Genomic DNA, 21,517 nt, shown 5'->3' with positions numbered 1-21,517 from the left:
AGGCACAGGGCCCGGTGTGGTGGCTCACACCTGTAATCCCAGCAGTTTGGAAGCCTGAGGCGGGCGGATCACTTGAGGTCAGGAGTTCGAGACCAGCCTGGCCAGCATGGCAAAACCCCGTCTCTACCAAAAATACAAAACTTGGCCAAGCATGGTGGCACATGCCAGTAATCCTAGCTACTCAGGAGGCTGGGGTGGGAGGATCTCTTGAACCCAGGAGATGGAGGTTGTAGTGAGCCGATATCGCGCCACTACGCTGCAGCCTGGGCAACAGAGCGAGACTCTGTCTCCAAAAAATATATTGAAAAATAGAAAAGAGGCACAAATAATGGAACACACTGGCATATCCCAAATCATCACCTTTGACCTTGGAAAACATTCCTGCTCTGCAAGACTTCACGAGAGCGACTGTCACTTGGGGTAGGCGATCAAGATTTGGGATCCAGCGGGGGAAGTGGGTTTGGTTTACAGTAGATTTTCTTGTCAACAGTCAACACATTCAGTGATGCTTGGTGGGGAATCTTGTTGGCTAGACCTTCACAACCTTTTGCAATGGTGGGCCAAAACCCATGACTGCAGTTCTTCTTTACCTCTGTTTTTTTTTTTTTTTTTTTTTTTCAGGAAAAGAAGATTTTTCAGATCCCCTGGATGCATGCGGCTAGACATGGGTGGGATGTGGAAAAAGATGCACCACTCTTTAGAAACTGGGCAATCCATACAGGTACTAAAACTCCCCGCGGCGTTTATAGAGGAAGGCACTCGGCACTCTTGCTTAGTTTTGTTCTCATTACACATAAAATATCCTGGCTCATGACCTCATGAAGATGGCTCCGAAAAACCTGTGACTTGTCCCTAGGTACATCCAGGACACATGGGGTACAAACTACAGCCCTCAGAAGTAACGCTCCTCTCATCCTATAGACTCTTAGTCCTTCAATTTCCTATAAATGTGGTATTCTAAGAAGTTCCCTGGGGGAATAGAAACTCAGTTGTTCTGATGCTATAAACTTTGATCAAATTTATCTCCCCCCAAAAGGTAGTCAGAAATACATGTATTTATTACAACCTTTACGTAGGGAGCTATTTACAGGAATGGACTTTGTTGGAGCATCAGATGAAAAAGAGGCACTCAGGTTCCCTCTGCCTGTTGACTTTGTAGCCTCTCAGTCTTCTGTATTTTTCTTACGCTGATGCTCCATTCTTCCAGCATTTATAGTTTCCTCAAGCTGTTCAGTAGAACCAGGGTGACCAGCTTGTCCCAGTTTGCCTGGAACTGTTCAGGTTTTAAAAGCAGAATTCTCACATCCCAAGAACCTTCTCACCCCCAGGCACACCAGGACGATTGGTCACTGGAGGTATAGCCTGGAGTGAAAAGGTTTCCTTATATTGCCTGGCCAGCAATACTGTGTTTCCAGAAATTTCTTCCTCTGTATCTAATGTTTTCTCTCTTGTTCTTAATCTTTGTCTATTTTGTTAGGAAAGCATCAACCAGGAGTAGATAAACCTGATCCCAAAACATGGAAGGCGAATTTCAGATGCGCCATGAATTCCTTGCCTGATATTGAAGAAGTCAAGGATAAAAGCATAAAGAAAGGAAACAATGCCTTCAGGGTCTACCGAATGCTGCCCCTGTCGGAGCGGCCTTCTAAGAAAGGTAAAGGCATTTACAGAGTCAAATAAGATCACTCAATTTGTGTCATCGTGCCTTCGTGATCTCTTCATTTCTACATCTGCAGTCACTTCCCGGGTAGAATAGCCTGTCCATGCTGTAGGGGATCATTCTGCCTCTACCTGGCTTGGAAACAAGACTTTCAATTCACCAAAGGCAGTAAAAGATACATGTGGAATTTGGACCGTGTACAGATTAAAGCAACAGGTTCATTGAGAGTTTCAGAAAGAATTTAATGTGAGGGGAATGTTTCTCTGGAGGCCCTTCATGAATTAATCCAAAACTACATTTTTGTTGCCACAGGAAAGAAACCAAAGACAGAAAAAGAAGACAAAGTTAAGCACATCAAGGTAATCTTGGGTGATTCAGAGAGAAAGCCAAAGTTGGGATCCTATTAATGACGCATATTCTGCTTTGTAAAGACGAGTCACAGGGCCTCTGTGGACTGTGTCATCTTTCTTCCTTTGCTTGTGTCTTCTGTGCTTTACATGTTTGCTCTTCAGCATGTATCCACTTGCAGACGTAGGTACACAGGGCCCTACCTCATCCCGTTTCTCTGGGAAATTTATGAATGAAGTCACACATTCTCACTGTGCTCGGCAGGCTGAGGCCTCCATCTGGCCACCACAGCCGTTGCCAGCGGTCATTTTGTGCCAGCTAAGCTCCACAACAGCTTAAGTCTCATACTATTCAGTGTATTTTCAGGCTATTAAATATACTTTAATATGTATTAAATATTATAGACCTCTATAAATGTATGAACTGTATGTTACAGACATTCCGTCACAGGCCCTTCGGTGGGGGACGCAGTGGTCACCGTCAGCACTCTTATCAGCACGGCTCTCAGTGGCTGCCTTCTGTCCACCGTAGAATCATCTCTCACACCCCACAAGGGTCTTCCGTGGGATGTGTGTGTGTGTGTGTGTGTGTCAGCTTCTCAGTAGGCTGTGGAGTCTGAACTCCCCTGCAGTCTGAGGATCTTTGTGCATAGATTAGATGGCCCTCGTTAAATAGTAAGAGAAGAGCCGAATATGCCCCGCAAAACTGGGGACAAGCTTCAGTTGCTGAGCAGAGAGCAGACACTGCGGTCACAGACCCAGGATCTCGGAGACATTGTCGAGCTCGCTGGCCTCCCTTTGCAGATGAAGAAATTTAGGTGGAGGGTGTTTTTGCAGTGATGCTTTCAGTTTCACTTTCACTAGTTTTTATTTTTAACTAAATTTAAATATTGTACTGTATTAAAGGCCTAATTTTGTTTTAATTTTTCATTGTGGAAAGATTTTATGCACATAGGAAGGAGACAAATAAGTCAAATTTACCCCATAGGCCATCATTCACATGAATTTTAACCTTAATCAGCTCCTGGCCAGTTTTGCTTCATCAACAGCCCCTCCCATTTCCTGACTTCTAACATGAAATTGCAGCCCTTCAACCATTTTTGACTTATAAAAGTAAATTATTTATTCATTTATTTATTTTTTAAATTGGGATGGAGTTTTGCTCTGTTGGCACAGGCTGGAGTGCAATGGCACAATCTTGGCTCATTGCAACCTCTGCCTTCTGGGTTCAAGTGATTCTCCTGCCTCAGCCTCCCAAGTAGCTGGGACTACAAACACGTGCCACCATGCCCAGCTAATTTTTGTATTTTTAGTAGAGATGGGGGTTTCACCGTGTTGGACAGGCTGGTCTTGAACTCTTGACCTTAAGTGATTCACCCACCTCAGCCTCCCAAAGTGCTGGGAATACAGGCGTGAGCCACGGCGCTCGGCCCCAAAACAATTTTTTATAGTTCAGCTTAATGTGTGAAGCAAATTCCAAACCTCATAGCATTTCTTCCATAATAGTTCAGTATATATATTTAAAAGACAAGTGCTCTGTCAAAATACCATGACGTCATTACTGTACCTGAAAAAGTTCACAGTAATTTCTCAATATCAGTGAATATCCAGCCAGTGGTCAGAGTTTCAGTTGTTTCATACGTGTTATAACATTCATGTAGTTTGTTTACTTAAATTAAGACCCATATAAAATCCACATGTGATTTTTGAATGTCTTTTAAGTATGTATGTTTCTCCTATATTACCTCTTAAAACATTTTTTTTTTTTACAATCGAACAAACCAAGTTATTAGCCATATCATTTCTCACAGTTTTTTTTTTGTTTTTTTTTTTTTTTTGAGACAAGGTCTTACTCTGTCACCCAGGATGGAGTGCAGTGATGTGATCATGGCTCACTGCAGCCCCAACCGCCCGGGCTCAGGTGATCCTCCCGCCTCAGCCTCCCTCTAGTAGTTGGGTCTACAGGTGTGTGCCACCAAGCATGGATAATTAAAAAAAATTTTTTTTATACAGGTGAGGTCTCATTCTGTTGCCCAGGCTGGTCTCAAACTCCTGGCCTCAAGTAATCTTCTTGCCTCGGCTTCCCAAAATGTTGGAATTACAGGCGTGAGCCTGGCCGAGTTTGTATTTTTAAGGCCTACATTTTGATTCATGTTATTTAGTCAGAAAAGTATAGCTTTCTCACAAATGTGTGAGAATTTGCTACAATTTCAAGTGTGACTGAAGCGTATTTACTACTATTTTCCCATTATCTAGCTCAGTGCCTGGCCCAGAACAGATCACTAATACGTATTTGATAACTGAATAGATGCATCGGCATTTGTTGACTAAATAGATGTATAAATAAGTAGGATATGTGGGGTGGGAGTGAGGGGTTTTCCATTAGGATGCAGATTTAATTTCATAATCTCAGTTAACGGAGAAATAAGAATGGAGTGTAACAGATGTTGCCTTTTCAGCACACTTTGCTCACATGTATCCACTGTATTCCACCCAACGCCAGATGCCAATGATGCCAAGATGCACTGTTATTTTATGTGTCTCTTAGAAAAACTGCTTCCAATGAAACCAGGACGCGTAATGGATTGAAAGGCACGTCCTCTTGCAGGGATGTGACAATGCGAGGAAATGTACATCTTCGTAGTTCATGCCATGTGGTGGTCCCGTTTGTCCGGAATCTCTACGGCCACATCAGCACTGGTGGTGTCTTCACATGGCCCTAAAATGAGCAAGTTGTGGAAGGCACAGTCCTGGGTGGGCTTGACCATCCTGGCCCAGGGAAGTAAGTGAGAGATCCCCTTAGGTGCAGCCGTGTGGGTCAAGAGCCACCTTAGCCAAGTGTGTTTTATGAAATCCTTGTGCCATGAAGATATGATTCATACCTGAAACTTTTTTCTTGAAAGGACCTGATTCCTTCAGCAGAAGGCAGGTGATTCATTAGGCCTAAACACAGCCTAACTTTTGAATTTAGACCTGCTTGCATTGTGCTTTACAGTGTAGCGGGGAAGCTCAGAAGAGGCCAGTGGGCTTCCCGAGTTCTGTGCTTCCTGGCTGTTCGAGCCATTGTGTGGACTCAGTGTCTCTGTAGAGTGTTTGAAAAGTGAACTCCCCAGGGCGTCTGGAATTGGAAAGTCAGAGGACAATTACTAGCTATTAATATGTTACTTTTTAATTGTATATCAAAACACCCAAGCACTGAGTTAATATATCCTCTGCAAATACACTAAACCTGCTTAGTCTGTCCAAATATGTAACTGGATACACTAGGTAGGTTTCTTCTACTGAGGAAATTTGTCTTTCATATGGTAACTAGGTATGAAAATTTGCTGTTGAAGCAAGCTTTTCCCGATCTTCAAGTTGAAGTTTTAATTAGTAAACAATGTTTACAACACGTAGGCCAAGTGTTAGAATTTTCTTGGGGTTACTCATGATTGATCTCCATGCTATATGTCCCCCAACAAGTAGTCTCCCCGAGACTGGAAGACCCAAGGCCCATTGGCCATGTGGTAGGTGCAGAAGCGGCCTCGGCATTCTCTGACATTTCGCTTTGTGAGCGTATCCCTACAAACTCAGTGAGCCACGTTGTCCTTGAGGTAAGCCCCACCTGTGCGGCAGTAACTGGATATCTAAGGAAATAAGAACAAGAAAAACAGCTGGGTACAGTGGTACATACCTGTCCCCGCTACTCAGGAGGCTGAGGTGTAGGAGGATGGCTCGAGCCCAGGAGTTCGAGGCTGCAGTGAGCCATGATTGCACCACTGCACTCCAGCCTGGGCAACAGAGCCGGACCCCTTCTCCACCTCAAAAAAGAAAGCAAAACAATAGTGAGAAATCCTGGATTCTACATCATCAGTGCATGTATGTTTCAGAAGATATCATGGAACAGTTTGCTCTGTGAGACTTGAGACAAGGCCAAGAATAATAAGAATAGAAGTAGTTAAAGCAGAGGGTGCTAGTTGATATTTTTGAGCTGATTCCAAGTTCCCAGCTATGATTATTGTCTTACTGAGTTCTCCCTGTGATGGGCAGGTCATTTCCCTTTTATACATTTAGGAAATGGATGCACAGAGAAGCTGATTCATTTTCCCAAGGCTGCATTGCTTTACATAGCTGAGATCTGAATCCAAGTTTGTCCACCGGGTGCCTCGTAGTCTTTGGGGCCTAAGCCAGGCTTTGAGGGGTGGACAGGGTCAAACTGGTGCTTCCCCAGCACTAGGGGCATCAGGAATGAAGGCCTGGAGATTAGAGTTGGTTTGTCTTTCCTGGATGAGACAGGAAACTGGCTTAATTAGAGCAGGAGTTTGTGTGAGGGGACAGTGGGAAATATAGGCATGTAGGTGGGGCGAATAGAAATGGGTACTTCCTGCTTCGGAGGGTTTTCTGCAGCTGAAACGTACGTGCCTTGAAACTGTAAAGTGCTTCCAGATCAAAGTGTTAGTGTTATGAAGGAGACAGAATTGGGAAGGGCTGCCAAAGTCGCTTGGAAAAGATTAGGCCTGGTCTGTGTTCGTTCTGAGCACAGACCTATGGGTAGAAGTTATAGAAAAGCAGATAGTGGTTCGGCTGCTCTTTCTCATAGAGCTGTTGGCTCTAACAGTGACATGAGCTGGATTAACACACGGCACACTCCCTGGCAGGGCTGCTACTGGAGTGATCCCTTCACTAGTTGGAAGAGGTCTTCAGTTTTCAAACTTTAATCAAATGAAAACACACGCCAGAAACTCACTTGAAAAACAGATAAGATGAGAGGTGCCCTGGGTGAAGCAGGTTATCAGGCTTATTCTGCCTGCCCAGAATCCTCCCTTCCCATGTGGTGGCTCAGAACGGGAGCTCCGAACCCAGTCTGAAGAGCTGAGACACATTGAATCTTGGCCGGGCGGTGGCTCACCCTGTAACCACACTTTGGAGGCCAAGGCAGGCGGATCACGAGGTCAGGAGATCAAAAAAAAAAAGAACTCCTTGGAGCACACTTAGAGCAGGAGGGAGTTGATATGTAAAGGAGGCCTTTTTCACCGGGATGGGAAGGAGTGGGAGGCAGGAGAGACTGCTGTGGAAAGGCGGTAGCTGGTGCCACTGGCATGGAGGGAGGAGACGTTTCTCCAGAAAGTGGAAGAGGATACGGAGGATGCAGATAAGAGCGGCCTAAAGAGGAGGCCCCGGTGTTTTGCACCTTCAGAAAGGAGTGTTGGGAACGGAGGTCGTTTTGTGGAGAGGGTGTTTCACTTTGGACATGCTGCCTTTGAAGTGACAGAGAGCCCTGAAGGTGAATGCCAGCTAGCAAGTTGGAGGGCATAGCACTCGAGTGAGTGCCCAGCGGGCAGATGTGTGGTCATTTACCTGAGAATGGCATTGGTGGCTTTGGAAACTGATGCCTTCTCTAAGAGATGCAGACAAAGGCCCGCGGAGAAGAGGCAGAGAAAAGTGAGCTACGGGAAGAAGTCAAGAGGGAAGCTGCAGTGAGAGAAGGGAGGAAGAGAATGACAGTGGCCTCATCCCAAGCAAGGAGCGGAAGGAAGGTGGTTCTGGGACCGGGCAGGAGGCCCCAGCCTGTCTTACGAGAGCTTCTGTTCTCAGTGGCATTGCGCCTCTGTGCTGGGTGTGTGCACTCGCCAAGGTCCAGTTCCCTGACCCACTTGTGAAGTCCAGCTGTCAGCCTACACATTCTGTTAGCAGAGACCTAGAGATGCCCTGAAATTTGATGTCCTTAAATCTCGCTTCAAAGAGACTGGCTTTGCACAGATGAATTAGAGCATTTTGGAAGGTGGGAGGTGGGCTGGAGGCCCATTAAACCGGGCTTCAGGGACAAGGGGCATTAGCACAGCGTTGACAGCATGGGCTCAGAACAGAGGGGAGTCCCTCTGCTGTCCTCTAACTCTGGTCCGTCCCCAAGCCCATTCAGCAAGTGTAGCTTCAAGACCAGCTAAAGGCGTATTATTTTACGGGTCTAAAGAAGTGTGCTCCTGTCCCTGAACTCTCTCTTGTGCCAGTTTGCTTTTGCTTAAAATCCCTTAAACCAGAGACCAAACCTTGGATTCTGTAATTAGAGCAAAGGTTCTTGAGCATCAGTGTTTGGCGGAGTTCACGCACCGTGGAGGAGTCTGGACCCAAGCAGAGTGTTTTTTTCTTTGATTATCTTTGGAGCAAGGGGAGAAAATCAAAAGCCAAGAAAGCTATAGGTTACTTGATTTACAGAAGAGCCTCTATCTAAAGTGAGAAAGGGAGCAGAAAGAGGAGATGTGAATCCTGGCCAGGATTAACCGGGCCAGGTTACGGTGCAGCAAAGCAGGAGGCAGTTGAGCCAGGGCAGGAGTGGGGAATCGGGCGTCCAGGAGAGGCTTCGGGTGAAGAGTGTCAGGGCCTGCAGGATCTCTGTGTTCATTTTACGTAGAGAACTCCACACCCCTTTTCTTCATTTGAGATATTTGGATTTTTAATATAGCTTAGATTTAGATATTCCTACTTCTAATCATTTCAAAAATTTTGACCCAGTTTAGTGAAGATCCTTCTCTCTTGGGCCTGTTCTGTACCCTGGATGGAGGTGTTTCGAGAGGTGCTGGCTCCGTTTTACTGTGCCATTGACTGTACTGTCTGTCCAGAGTGACAGTGTCAGTGAGATGATTCGCACTGATGGCTTTGAAATGACAGGGTTTCTTTTGAAGTGGGGTGAGGGGAGTAACAGTGTTTGGAATAGTCTCTCCCAGCCTCCGTCGGTGGAATATATGATGCCATTATAGAACTGGTCAGTGCAGGATACAGGGTAAGAATGGAGAGAGTAGAAGGCCGGGCACGGTGGCTCATGCCTATAATCCCAGCACTTTGGGAGGCTGAGGTGGGCAGATCACCTGAGGTCGGGAGTTCAAGACCAGCCTGGCTAACAGGGTAAAACCCCGTCTCTACTTAAAATACAAAAAATTAGCCAGGCATAGTGGCAGGCACCTGTAATCCCAGTTACTTGGGAGGCTGAGGCAGGAGAATCTCTTGAACCCGGGAGGGGGAGGTTGCAGTGAGCCAAGATCATGCCATTGCACTCCAGCCCGGGTGACAGTGTGGCACCCCGTCTCAAAAAAAAAAAAAAGTATGGAGAGAGTAGAACAGTGTTCAAAAGAGTGTCTCAGTCTCCACTGGAATTAGGGCAGGATACAAGGGCTTCTTAAGACAGAAAGCTCCTGGAATTGAACCATATTTCGTGACCAAAGACAGAGTTCAGTTCCGGTGTCTCCGCAGGCTAAAAGTAGCGTGATCTTGGAAAATTAATTTAGTCTCTGAGTCATCATTTTCTCAAGTAATAAAAGTATCACTTGTCACTAATTAAACTGTAGATCATGTGTAACACTTAGAGGTCTTCAATGGAGAAATCAGAATTAATTTAGCTTTTTAAATATAGGCAAGCCTGACTGCCTCATTACTTTTATAAGAAACCTAGAAACAGAATGACTAAAAAAACAAGGTCAGACAGCAAAGGAAGCCCATACAAATGAGCAATTCTCTCGTAGCTTCTTCAGAGGCCTGCACTTAGTTCTTTTTGAGGGAGTTGAAGAAATGGAGGTGGAATAGTGAAAGGTGGGGCATGACTCGGGGTGGGGAAACTGACCACGGGTCATTGAGGATGCCATTGAGAAAAGAGGCTGCCGTCGGAGAGGTGGAGAATTGCAGCAGCGTCAGACAGTTCAGGCCGCCATGGAGGGACAACGTGGTCCATCAGAGGTCAGAATATGGGTCCGGGGGAAGGGATTTGAGAAAAGGCCATTGGATTTGGGAGAGCAGAGTTTTGTTGGTGACCTTTGGTAATGGTGAGTACATATTTACTAATAAGTGCCATGTACGTAGTTAGCTCATTTAATCTTCACCTTATCCCTATGACATGGGTCCCATTATTGTCCTCAGTTTACAACTGTCCGCGGTGCCCTAGGGTGGCTTACAAAGGTTAAATAAGGAGCCGCAACTAGTGAGGAGTGGAGGTGCCAGGCTTTGCTCCAGGCCCTTCTGATTCCAAAGCCAGAGCTCTCAAGACCCTTCTGGGAGCTTGATTCTGCAGGTGGAGAGGAAGCGAGACCGCAGGAACTAATGGGGGCCCAGGTGGAGAGGCGAAGTCCAGAAAGGCAGACAGCGGGTCGGAAGTTTGGTTGTGAAGGAAGGGAAAACCTGCTGACCCACCCAGGTCACAGGCAAGTGGTTTTTTTTGTTTTGTTTTGTTTTGTTTTGTTTTTTCAGAAAGGGCAGACATTTTTTTTTTTTTTCTTTAAGAATCAGGCTCTCACTCTGTCACCCAGGCTGGAGTGCAGTGACATGATCATAGCTCAACTGCATCCTCAAACTCCTGGGCTCAAGAGATCCTCCCAACACCACAGCCTCCCAAGTATCCAGGACAGGAGGCGTGCACCATCACACCCGGCTAATGCTTTCATTTTTTGTAGAGACAGGGTCTTGCTATGTTGCCCAGGCCGGTCTCGAACTCCTGGGCTGAAACAATTCTTCAGCCTCAGCCTCCCAAAGTGCTGAGATTCCAGGGTGAGCCACCGTGCTTGGCCCAAGAAAGGGCAGATTTCTTATTTAGAACTTGTAAGAGAGAAGGGTGCAAGATGCTGGGGGAGAAAGGAGTACAAATCATGCCTGGTAGGGATGCATGTTCTGGGCCTGCCCTTATGTTGGACCTTTGGGACATCTGGTAAACCAGGCAGTGTATGGTTTATTTAAAAACCGAGCTATACAGTGGAGCGATGCCTTTGAAGTCATGTTATTAAGGTGGGAGTTTGCCAGGTGGGATTATGGAGGAGGAGATTATTTCCCCTCCTTCCGTTAGTGACTTTTTGAGGATTTTGGGGGGATTGATTCCAAGTAGTGTATAAATAAGCTGATGAGAACACCCACCACGTTTCAGAGCCGACCACTGTTGACTTTTCCAAGTGCAGTCACATCTACTTGCATGATACTCTGCTTCCAGTCCTGTGTTCCTTCTGCTCTCCACCCTCTTCCGCTTGGGATTCCTTGGGCGTTGTCCTGTGTGGCTTTTGTCTGACTTGATTGCTATCGTAGCAGCAGATGCAAGCTCACCTTGAGAGCTAAACGTCCACAGGCGCCTCAGGGCTGGCTTTTGCAGAGCTGTTTAGCACAAGGGAATGGAGGGTTCTGGTGCACTTGAAAAAAAGCGCACATTTAGAGCTCCAATAAGGGAAAGGAATTTGTTCTCATTATTTCATTAGTGTGTACGTGCAGAATTCTTGGGCTGGATGAGATATTCAGCCACCTGAAGGGCATTTATGTAAAGCCCATGGTGTGGGGTTGCCTGGCTGGACTCAGGCCAGGGTATGGCCCTCGTGATCAGCCAGCCATCCAGTGCAGGGCCTCAGGTGGCCAGAGGCCATGGCGAAACTTATCTGCAGAGAATTCGTCTACAACTTCCTCTGGGCTCCTGTTCTTGGGCCAGTCACTGAGGCAGAGCTTTCCCTAAGAAATAATTATGAAAGAGGTAGCATGATTCCTCCCTTAGGAGAAAGCCGGGCATTGATTCTTTTGAGCACCCCTCAGAGGAGGAAGAGTGTGGAATCCACGCAGTGCAGCCTTTTACAGAGACAGTGATGCAGCTATGTGTAGCCCCAAAGCTATTGTCTGCAGGTGGAAGCATTTCCTAAAGGCAAGCCAGATGGGCCGGTACCGTTTCCTTGAAGGAAAATGGAAGGAGCTGAATATCCAGCCGTGTACCCTGGGCAGAAATGTGCTTTAAAACAAGCCAGTTTAAAGAAGCAGGGAATGAGTGTATTCGGCAGCTGAGCATGAATGACCCACGCATTAAAGCAAGTAGGCAGAGGGTAGAATTTCAGCTAAGAGAAGGGAGGGGAAAGGAAGTGTTCTCAATTCTTTTTTCTTTTCTTCTTCCTAGCAAGAACCAGTTGAGTCATCTCTGGGGCTTAGTAACGGAGTAAGTGATCTTTCTCCTGAGTATGCGGTCCTGACTCCAACTATAAAAAATGAAGTGGATAGTACGGTGAACATCATAGGTAAACTGCTTTGACGTCTCATCTTTTATACATACCAGCAGCCCCCTGGGGCCTAAAATTTGTAAAACAGTGAACTTCAAATAACATAGTCAGTGGGAGGAGGTCTTGGAATCATCTCAGAATGCAAGTTCCAGCCCCCAGATTTCAAGGCTGAGAAACGAAGGCTTTTGAGGATCAGATAAAGGAACTTAGACGGGTCAGCCTCCGTGGAAGAAGGCTGGGGTGACCTCCCAGGAGAAATGTTTGTTTCCCGGCGGCTCGTGGCTAGCGATCCCAGTCTTCTACTATTTGTTCCACATGGACAAAAGAGTATTTATTGAACTGGGGAACCAAGGAGAGGGAAGATGGTCCTCGCGAGTCCTCTCAGCAACTGCTTCCTGGCAGACAAACTGAGGCACAGAGACATGTTGCCAAAGGGCCCACCCTGATTCAGCAGATATTTTTGAGCACCTTCTGTATATCAGACTCAGTACTAGGAGCAGGAAATAGATGGAGGAGGCCCAATTTCTTTTTTCGTGGAGGGACACAGATAGTAAACAAAGACACCCCCAGATAACTGTAGTGTTACCATGTGTGGTAAATACTGCAAAAGAAAAGAAAGGAGAGAGAAAAACCAAGGCACCAAATGGAGATCGGAGGTCTCAGAGGAGCAGTGTTTTCCCTCCTTCGTAACAGTCGAACAGCTTCCAGATGTGGCTGGCTGTGCCCACCCCCGAGGAGGGCAGGCTCTTCCCAGTGAACATGTGTCTTCTGATGTTCCTCCTGTCCTGCATGGCCAGATGCACAGGTGTAGTGCCCAAAAGACCTCAGCCTGCTTTCCCTTTAAGGGGAAGGAGAAGAAAAAACTCCTTTTTATTTCTACTTTCTTTTAGCATTGAATTTTTGTTGTGTGTGTGGTGACTTCTGTTTTTAGGAAGCGGAAGAAGCCAGCAGCATGCTGAATTGTCCTGACAGGCCTCCACTGGCGTCTTGCCGAGGTCAGCAGTGCCTTTTTTGTATTGAAACCATCTCCCGGGCAGTGTAAAAAGTTTGCAGGTGCGGACATTCTGTCTGACCGGCCTCTGCAGTGCTGTATAACCCTGTTGTATTTCTTGATAAAACACAGCCCCACCCTTTAACAAAGCAAAGATTGCTGTGAAACCAGAGAGTCTATTCATTACTCTGGAATAAATAGAGCAGTCTGTAGTGACCAGACATATGGCAATTAGGAAGTCATGGAGTTGGGATTTTTGTCTTAATTTTGGCTGCCCAAAGTGCCCCCTGTAGGATATTCTTTTTTTGGTAATTGTTTCCAAATTTGCCTGTCTTTATCTACGGTGAAACTCAAGCAGCCTTTTAAGGCAAGCCTGCAAACCCAAGTGTCAACATGGGCTCCTGAAGGCTCAGGAGAGCAGATTCACACTTACTGACCAGTGTTAGGGTCCCCACGAGGGCCACCCAGTTGAACTCAAGGTTGGCAGACTCTGGCCCCAGCACTTGCTGTGGTTTTAGGATGACCAGAGGTGACACAAGGCCGTGGAACCCTGGGTCTTCATCTCTTCCCGTATCCTTCGTTTCCCCTTCTTTTTGCCATATTTTATTGTGCTTCAGATAGAAATTCTATTTATAAGATAAAAAGTAGCTCTGGGGCTGAGCGCGGTGGCTCATGCCTGTAATCCCAGCACTTTGGGAGGCCGAGGCGGGTGGATCACGAGGTCAGCAGATCAAGACCATCCTGGCCAACATGGTGAAACCCTGTCTCTACTAAAAATACAAAAATTAGCTGGGCTTGGTGGCAGGTTCCTGTAGTCCCAGCTACTCAGGAGGCTGAGGCAGGAGAATCACTTGAACCTAGGAGGTGGAGGTTGCAGTGAGCCGAGATGGCACCACTGCGCTCCAGCCTGGGTGACAGAGGGAGACTGCCTCAAAAAAAAAAAAAAAAAAAAAAAAAAGATAAAAAGTAGCTCTGGGTGAATCTTTAGATGGAGGGCACCACCTCTTAGGAGATCACCCATGCTGTCAGCCGTGCCCATGCCTTCTTCCTGGAAGCTGAGTTGTCACCCCTTAGGAGAAGGGGCCTGAGACAAGACATTTGATTTTATCCACACCCCTAGAGCGCTCTTAGCAAGATGAAACTCCATATGAGATGTGAACCCTTACATCGCAATATGCCCAGACACAGAACCCACAACAACATACTTTATTCTTGGCTGTATTGGACCTGGAGCGCCTGGGCACTGAGGTGAGACTGTGGAGCCACTCCTCAGTCACCAGGTGCCAACCGAGAGACCTGGGCAGTGGAGTTTTGCTGCTGTGTTTTCAGCCTTAAGAAGTTTTTATTTACCCAAGAAAGCCGTCATCTTTTTGTGAGGCTATGTATTATTTTCTCCTTCCCTCTCTCCCTGGCTGCTGCTACCTCATTTATAATTAACTGTCAGCTCCTCCTGTCTTCCCTCACCGTCCTTCTCAAGTCCATCCCCTTGTTTCTGACACTGTGTGTGGGCCTGCCTTGGCTGTCACCTGGGCTCTGCTTCCATTCTGCTCCCCATTTATTCTCACAAAATAAAAAATTTCAGTGCATCATGTCACCACTGCCCCCAAGAGAAGGAGTTGAGTGCCCCCAGGTCCCCGGGGTCTGGCATGACCTAGGCCCTGCCCACCGCTTTCATACCTGTCCGAACTTGAATTACTCTGAACAAGTTACGCTCCCTGTGGCTGCTCATAGAGACAGTGGGGTTGGTGGTGGGTCTCCTTATGGTGGAGCAGCTGCAAAGGCTTTGTCCACAGGGCACAGTGAGGGGTGGACATGTGGCAGTTCCAGCAGGAGCTGTAGCTCCAGCCCAACACGTCTCATCCACACTTCTGCTCCCAGATCGTTGACTCTTGAGACACTGGTTACCTCTACTGAGTTTTGTTTTTTTTTTTTTTTTGGAGACCGAGTTTCACTCTGTTGCCCAGGCTGGAGTGCAGTGGCGCAATCTCGGCTCACTGCAACCTCCGCCTCCCGGGTTCAAGTGATTCTCCTGCCTCAGCCTCCCAAGTAGCTGGGATTACAGGGATGCGCCACCATGCCTGGGTAATTTTTTTTGTATTTAGTAGAGATGGGGTTTCACCATGTTGGTCAGGCTGGTCTCGAACTGCTGACCTCAAATGATCCACCTGCCTCGGCCTCCAAAAGTGCTAGGATTACAGGTGTGAGCCACCGCGCCTGGCCTCTACTGAGTTTTTACTGGGATACATCCTGTGCTTCCCTTCGTGTAGTAGACTGAGATGCTGTTTTCTCACAGGGTGCAAGGTGCCCGCTGCCCCGTCCCACTCTTGCCCCCTCCTGCATTCTGTCACCCTGGTGAGGTGTATGCAGCCTGTAGTCAGGGACAGCCTGGCCCAGGCACCTACAGAAGATCCCTGTCTCTGCATCACCAACCCCACGGTGACTGTCTCTCCTACCATGGCTCTTGAGTGCCTAAACCAAATCATAGCTGTATTTTATACCGAAAGAGCACGAGATTAGAGGTCAAAAGATGTGGGTTCTGGACCTGCTGCTGAAGTTTTTTATTTACCATGTGATTTTGGGCAAACTCCTTAATCTTTTGAAATTCAATTTCTATATAGATTGGAAATAATATACAATTATTTATAAAATGGAAATATTTAAAATTATATAGAAAATGGAAATAATCGTACTGATCCTGCCCATCTCACAGAGTTATTGTGAGGATGAAGTGAAATGTACAGATCAATCACTCTGGGGCTAGAAGGGGGTAAAACGATATGTTATGATTATGATATTACCAAAATCATATTAAAATATATTTGATTAAGAAAAGTAGCCTCCATCCGTGCCGTGTCATCAGGGCTGGCGTGAAGTTTAACTCCTGAAACTTTCAGAGGGGTCGGGGGAAATTTCTCTGTATGATGCTCTGCTGATGGCCTGATTTTATATGCCTGCTAGTAAGTTTCATTCTTGACTCTGCAGCTACCTGGGTGACCTTAGCAATTTACCTGAGCTCTGGGTTTCAGCTTTTTTCAACTGTAAAATGGTGGGACCAAACCACCTCCAAGGACCCCTCTGTTTCTAATAATCTGCTTTTAAGCACTTTCTCTGAGGCGTGGGAGCAAGCTGCTTTCTCAGGTGGAGACCTACATTAACTCAGCAATTGCTAATAAAGTGAGAATGACCTTTTAAAGAATCCAACCGGTTCATCAGTAACCAGCCATAAATAATATTGTTATAATTCTCAGCAACTAGATTCACATAAAATTGCATTCCTGTGGGTGACTCTTTTCAGATGTACTGACTTTAACAAACTGGAGAAACTTAGTGGATTTCTAGTTCTTCTGTTTGAGAATTTCCCTGGCACACAATAGAGAACTGTTGAAAAGAAATGTCACTATTAGTTATGAGCCTGAAGACTCACTAAGGTGAGATTCAAAAGTTTTTATCCCGAGAGGGGCTAAGAAAGCCCTCAGTCGCTCAGTTTGGACTTCATTAACTCTCTCTGTTAAGGAGAGCATATTATAAAGAGTTGAAATTTGGAGTCGGGTAAGGCTAACACTGAATCCCAGTTCTGCTGCTGATTGTGTCTCTGACCTTGAGTTAGTTATGTAGTTCTGTCTCGTACGGTTGTTTCAGCATGTCTAGAATGGGGATCGCTATTGTGCCTTCCTCGTGGGTTGTGAGGTCTTGGGAGGTGGTAGGGAGAGGCAAAGATCAGTGCTCAGAAAGTCAGCTTTTGTCATTATTATCAGTCAGGACACTCTTTGGTACCTAGAGGAGTGCCACTTCTGACTCTGTTTGCTGTAGCAGGTAAGTTTGTTATTCGTGTGTCTTTTCCCCCCGTCAGGAGTCAGTGTTGCTGTCTGTTTTGCCGCTTGGTGGTTCAGGGAAATCAGTTCACATGGCGAGAGAGAGAGAAACAGATAGAGACTGGTTAGGGTGTTGATGCTCATCTGAGAGCATTTTGATGTTGGGATTTCCCTGCTTCCCTCATGGGCTTTCACTCGAGAGCTGGAAAGTTTCTAAAGTACCCACGATGTTTGGATGGAGAGAAGCCATTGTCCCTTACCAGGGCATAAAGCAACACACTCCTATGGGGGAATCTGGCCTGAGAGATGACATAATTATATTAACGCGGTATCCGGATCATAGTCCAGAAAACAAAGACTGACTTTTCTGTCCTGGTCACCCGCATTCAGGACACACCTAAAATCTGCATGGACGTGCTTATCTACTTTTTTCCCCAAGTCTTGTATATTAAGTGAAATATGGTAAAATTCACCCCTTTTAAGGCATAGGGTCCTATAAATGTTGACAGATGTGCTCAGTGATGTAACTACCACCATACTCAAGACAGAACATTTTCATCACCCCAACACGTTTCCTCCCTGGCCCCCAGCCCTCGCACCCACAGCCGGTTTCAAGAGTCCACTTGCCAGAAGTCTTGACGTTTTTCTAGAAAACATTGATTGGCACGTCCCGTATTTGCAGATTGTCACAATCCCCTGCAGGACTCGACTCTGGCTTCAGTCAGTGAGCCTCGGCCCCGTCCCATGTCCATTTATTCAGGGGAGAGTCCCTGAGTGCCTCTCCGGTGGGAGTTGTGAGCATGTGTCATGACTGGACACAAAAAGTTCATACTGTGGTTGAGGCGAGATGCCATTGACCAACTCAAAGCTCCATACGGGTATACAGAGTTAACCAGCAACACGAGGCCAGAAGTGTCACAAGGTCGCGGCCCGTTGTAGTTTCGGCCGAGTGACGGGGACGGTGAGTGAGAGGCACCCAGGGGAGAGAGGCCAGTCTGTGCCGGCGGGTCAGGAAGGGGCTCCAGAACTCAAGGGCATGGTGAATGCTGCCTGTTGCTCAACCCCCACCCCCGTGCCACTACGTCATTGAAGCCTTTGATTCCTCAAACTGGAAAAAACACCCCACTTCTCCAGCTTCCATTGTATGGCCCCCTTCTTTTTCTTTTCTTTCTTTTCAGTGTTCACAGCCTTAAACTGACTCTCTAGATGGTTAGTCGCTGGCCTATAGCCATGTATATGCACTTCTTACAAACCGGATCCTTGACTGCATCTATCTTCCGCTGCTCCTTCTAGCTGCCCTGGGAGGCTAGGAGGTGCAAAGCAGGCGTTCCATAAATCTTTGTTAGTTGAATAACCGGCTAGGACGTCATGGGGAAAAGCAGTGAGAGAAAGAATTCCGGGTTGGAACAAAGGGATCTGGCTAGGGGGATACTTGAGCTGCTGCCATCGTTTGTAGTCCCAGCTGGCTTGCTGTCTTCCTGTTAGGAGCAACATGCAAAGGAGAGATGAGTTTTGAAATATTGGAAGTTAAAATGGCTTCGACTTAAGTCACATTTATCTGAGACCTTCATTGCCTTAGTGTGCAAGGTATCGCTGTGCCCTCCCTCCTCAAACTCTCACACCCCATTTGGTTTCTACCTCCACCCACCAGCTGCTTCTTAGGACTTAGGATAGGGCAGGACATTGTCTTGTTTTCCTGCCATTTTATTTTACTTGGCGGGAAGAGGCAGAAGAAACTTGGGAGAGGTCAGTGTAGGTCAGCGTCAGTCTGTGTCTAGTGACCTGCATAACTGATGTCCTCACCCTCAGATAGGATAATCCAAAGGATGAAATAAATGGGCTTGGGAGTCTGCCTGCCATATATAGCCTGCCTGCCTTTTCTTTAATTTTATCCCTACCAGGAAAACCTAAACAGGATCCGGTGTCCCTTCCATTCTGTATGCTGTGGCTTTTGGACTCTATTATCACATCCCCAAATCCCCTGTCTGAGCCTCTTTTGTGCCTTTCCTTTCTTTATTAAAGAACCTATGAATTGCCACTGCCCACTAAAACCTTCCCTGCGTAGAAACCAGATAATGTGCTTATCACTCCGCAGAAAGCAATTAAAACAGGAACCTGTTTATAAACAAAAATACTTCAGAAAATAAAATAGTTGGAGTGATTAAAACAGGAGCCTCTCCATGACGCCTGGCATCTCAAGGAGACTGGAATGTGTTCTAACCCGAATACTTTGCTGATTGGTGAGAAAATGACAGCAACATAGAGCACCACATATACTCCAAGCTGTGTGAGTTTGGACAAGTCACTCTCCCTCTCTGTGCCTGAGTTTCTTCATCTATAACCAGATAACGATGCTTTCTCTATCATCCTTATGGGTTAAAATGTTAAAATAACAGATACAGTTGATGATGGTGGCAAAGTGCTTTGAGGACCTTGGGAATTATTTCTTCACCTTTATTTATTGAAGCTAATTTTCAGGGACATTTCATCCAACTAACAGCGGTATGAGGTCAGTTTTGTTCAAAATTAGGGCAGGACCTTAGGGACCTTCAAATGAAAATGGCCATGAAACATCACTACTTACCTATGAGAATGGCCAAAATAAATAAACAGTGACAACACGAAATGCTGCCGAGGCTGTGGAGAAATTTGATCACTCAGACATTGCTGGTGGGAATGTAAAATGGCACGGTCACTCCGGGAAGCAGTTTGGCAATTTCTTGTAAAATTAAACATGAAATTACCATATGACTCAGCAATTGCATTCTTGGGCATTTATCCCAGAGAAATGGAAACTTATGTTCATACAAAACCTGAACACAAACATCCATAGCAGCCTCATTTGTAATAGTCAAAGGCTTGTAGCAACTCAGACGTCCTTCAGGGGGAGAATAAACACACTGGTGCACCTATACCGTGGAATACTACTCGGCAATAGAAAAGGAACCGATGACTGATACACGCAACAACTTGGGTGACTCTGCAGTGAATTATGCTGAGTAAAAAAACAGCCAGCCCCAAAAGTCTACTGTATGAGTCCATTAATATAACATCCTTGAAATGAACAAATTAATGAAACAGCGAACAGATTAATAGTTGCTCAGGGGTCATGGACAAAGAGATGGATGGGGAGGTACTGAAGGAAGGTGGCTATGGTTACAAAGAGTAACATGAGAGAGATTGGTGGTGATGGAACCGTTTGGTGTTTTGACAGTGGTGGTAGGTACATGAACTTTCATGTGTGATAAAATTGCACTTAGTCCTGATGCAGGTACACACTCACACAAGAGTGCAAGTAAAACTGAGGAAATCGGAACAAGATGGGTGGATTGTTATTAATGTCAATACTCTGGTTGCGATATTGTATTCTAGCGTTGCAGCATATAACCATTGGAAGAAAATGAATAAAAGGCACACAGGATCTCTCTGTATTATTTCTTACAACTGGATGTGAGTTTACAATGATCTCAAAATAAACAATATAATAAAAAAAATTGAGGCAGGTTTCAGAGCCAGGGTGGTCAGAATCTATCTTATCAGTGTTCTGGGGAGCTGATGCTACTAATGTTTGCTAAAATTGGAGGTCTGACCCTATTCCATTGTGCTGATATTTCAGCTAGTTGGACATGTTGCCTGCAGAGCAGGAAGAGAGCTGGGAGTGTAAGCAGAGCAGCCCCCAGCTAGATGTGACACAGTTGGGTGGATTTTCGTGGTCCTTCATCTTTAGTAAGGTTTGATAATGTCTCCCTGGATCGTAGAACCCGGAAAATAAGCACAGCACCTTCTTTTGGAGCAAGAGCAGGGAGCAGAAATCGGTCAAGTTCAAAATACTGTCATGTCTGGCCCTGGGGCTGGGGCTGGATGCCACCTCTGGCCCTGTGGCCTTGGCTGTGACGGGGTTGACTGTGGAATTCTGCTGAGCTGGATAGGACATGGCCACCGTGCGTGCCATTGGCAGGCATGCTGGAGACAGACCTGGGGAGCCAAGTGCTGGCCGGCTGCTCCCTGGGAGACATCACTCCAGAGCTACAGAGCTCAGGCGTGTTCTTCAGCCCCATGGCAGGGGACAGATGGTGATGGGATCCTGGCGACCTGGCTCTTTTGGGGAAGGCTTTCTTTCTTGAGAACGTGTGCTAGAATTGTGAGGTCAGGAGACTTTGCATGATGGCTGTCTTTTCTTTGAAGTTGTAGGACAGTCCCATCTGGACAGCAACATTGAGGATCAAGAGATTGTCACCAATCCGCCAGACATTTGCCAAGTTGTAGAGGTGACCACTGAGAGCGATGAGCAGCCGGTCAGCATGAGCGAGCTCTACCCTCTGCAGATCTCCCCTGTGTCTTCCTATGCAGGTAAGCGTCAGCGGGAGGCTCCGGGAGGCATGGGAACCGGCCACGCAGTCCTTTGGTCTAGGGTCACCCATCTCACCACCCCACGGAGCATCTCTCCTCTGTCCTAGGAGTTATTCTTCCTGGAGTTTTTCATACTTTAATTATCTTGATCAACATCTTCTTGGACACTTTTATTCTTAGGTAGAGGATGGGATCACAGCATTTCTTTACTCAGTTGGCCATGACATTATTTATTTATTTATTTATTTTTTATTTTTTTTTTTTTGAGACAGAGTCTCGCTCTGTCGCCCAGGCTGGAGTGCAGTGGGATGATCTCGGCTCACTGTAACCTCCGCCTCCCAGGTTCAAGCGATTTCTCCTGCCTCAGCCTCCTGAGTAGC

General features: G+C 46.4%; 1 protein-coding gene across 10 annotated transcripts in view; it reads left to right on the top strand.

Annotated features, from left to right (window-relative positions):
• IRF2 (interferon regulatory factor 2) overlaps positions 1–21,517 on the top strand; it is a 125,659-nt gene that overhangs the window by 54,758 nt on the left and 49,384 nt on the right. For all 10 annotated transcript variants that reach the window (XR_009212966.1, XR_009212968.1, XR_009212963.1 and 7 more), the window contains 5 exons: positions 622–721; positions 1,478–1,654; positions 1,973–2,019; positions 11,885–12,002; positions 20,973–21,137. Coding sequence is in view for 1 of the 10 variants with exons in the window: in XM_032148991.2 (XP_032004882.1) it covers positions 622–721; positions 1,478–1,654; positions 1,973–2,019; positions 11,885–12,002; positions 20,973–21,137 (607 nt within the window). In the remaining 9 variants the exon portion in view is untranslated. The remainder of the gene's footprint in view (positions 1–621; positions 722–1,477; positions 1,655–1,972; positions 2,020–11,884; positions 12,003–20,972; positions 21,138–21,517) is intronic.

This window comes from Hylobates moloch, unplaced genomic scaffold (assembly GCF_009828535.3).
Source record: "Hylobates moloch isolate HMO894 unplaced genomic scaffold, HMol_V3 SCAFFOLD_3, whole genome shotgun sequence".
In the NCBI taxonomy this organism is placed as follows: Eukaryota; Metazoa; Chordata; class Mammalia; order Primates; family Hylobatidae; genus Hylobates; species Hylobates moloch.
The sequence above is the reverse complement of the archived record's forward strand: the minus strand, read 5'-3'. Positions and strand labels throughout refer to the sequence as shown.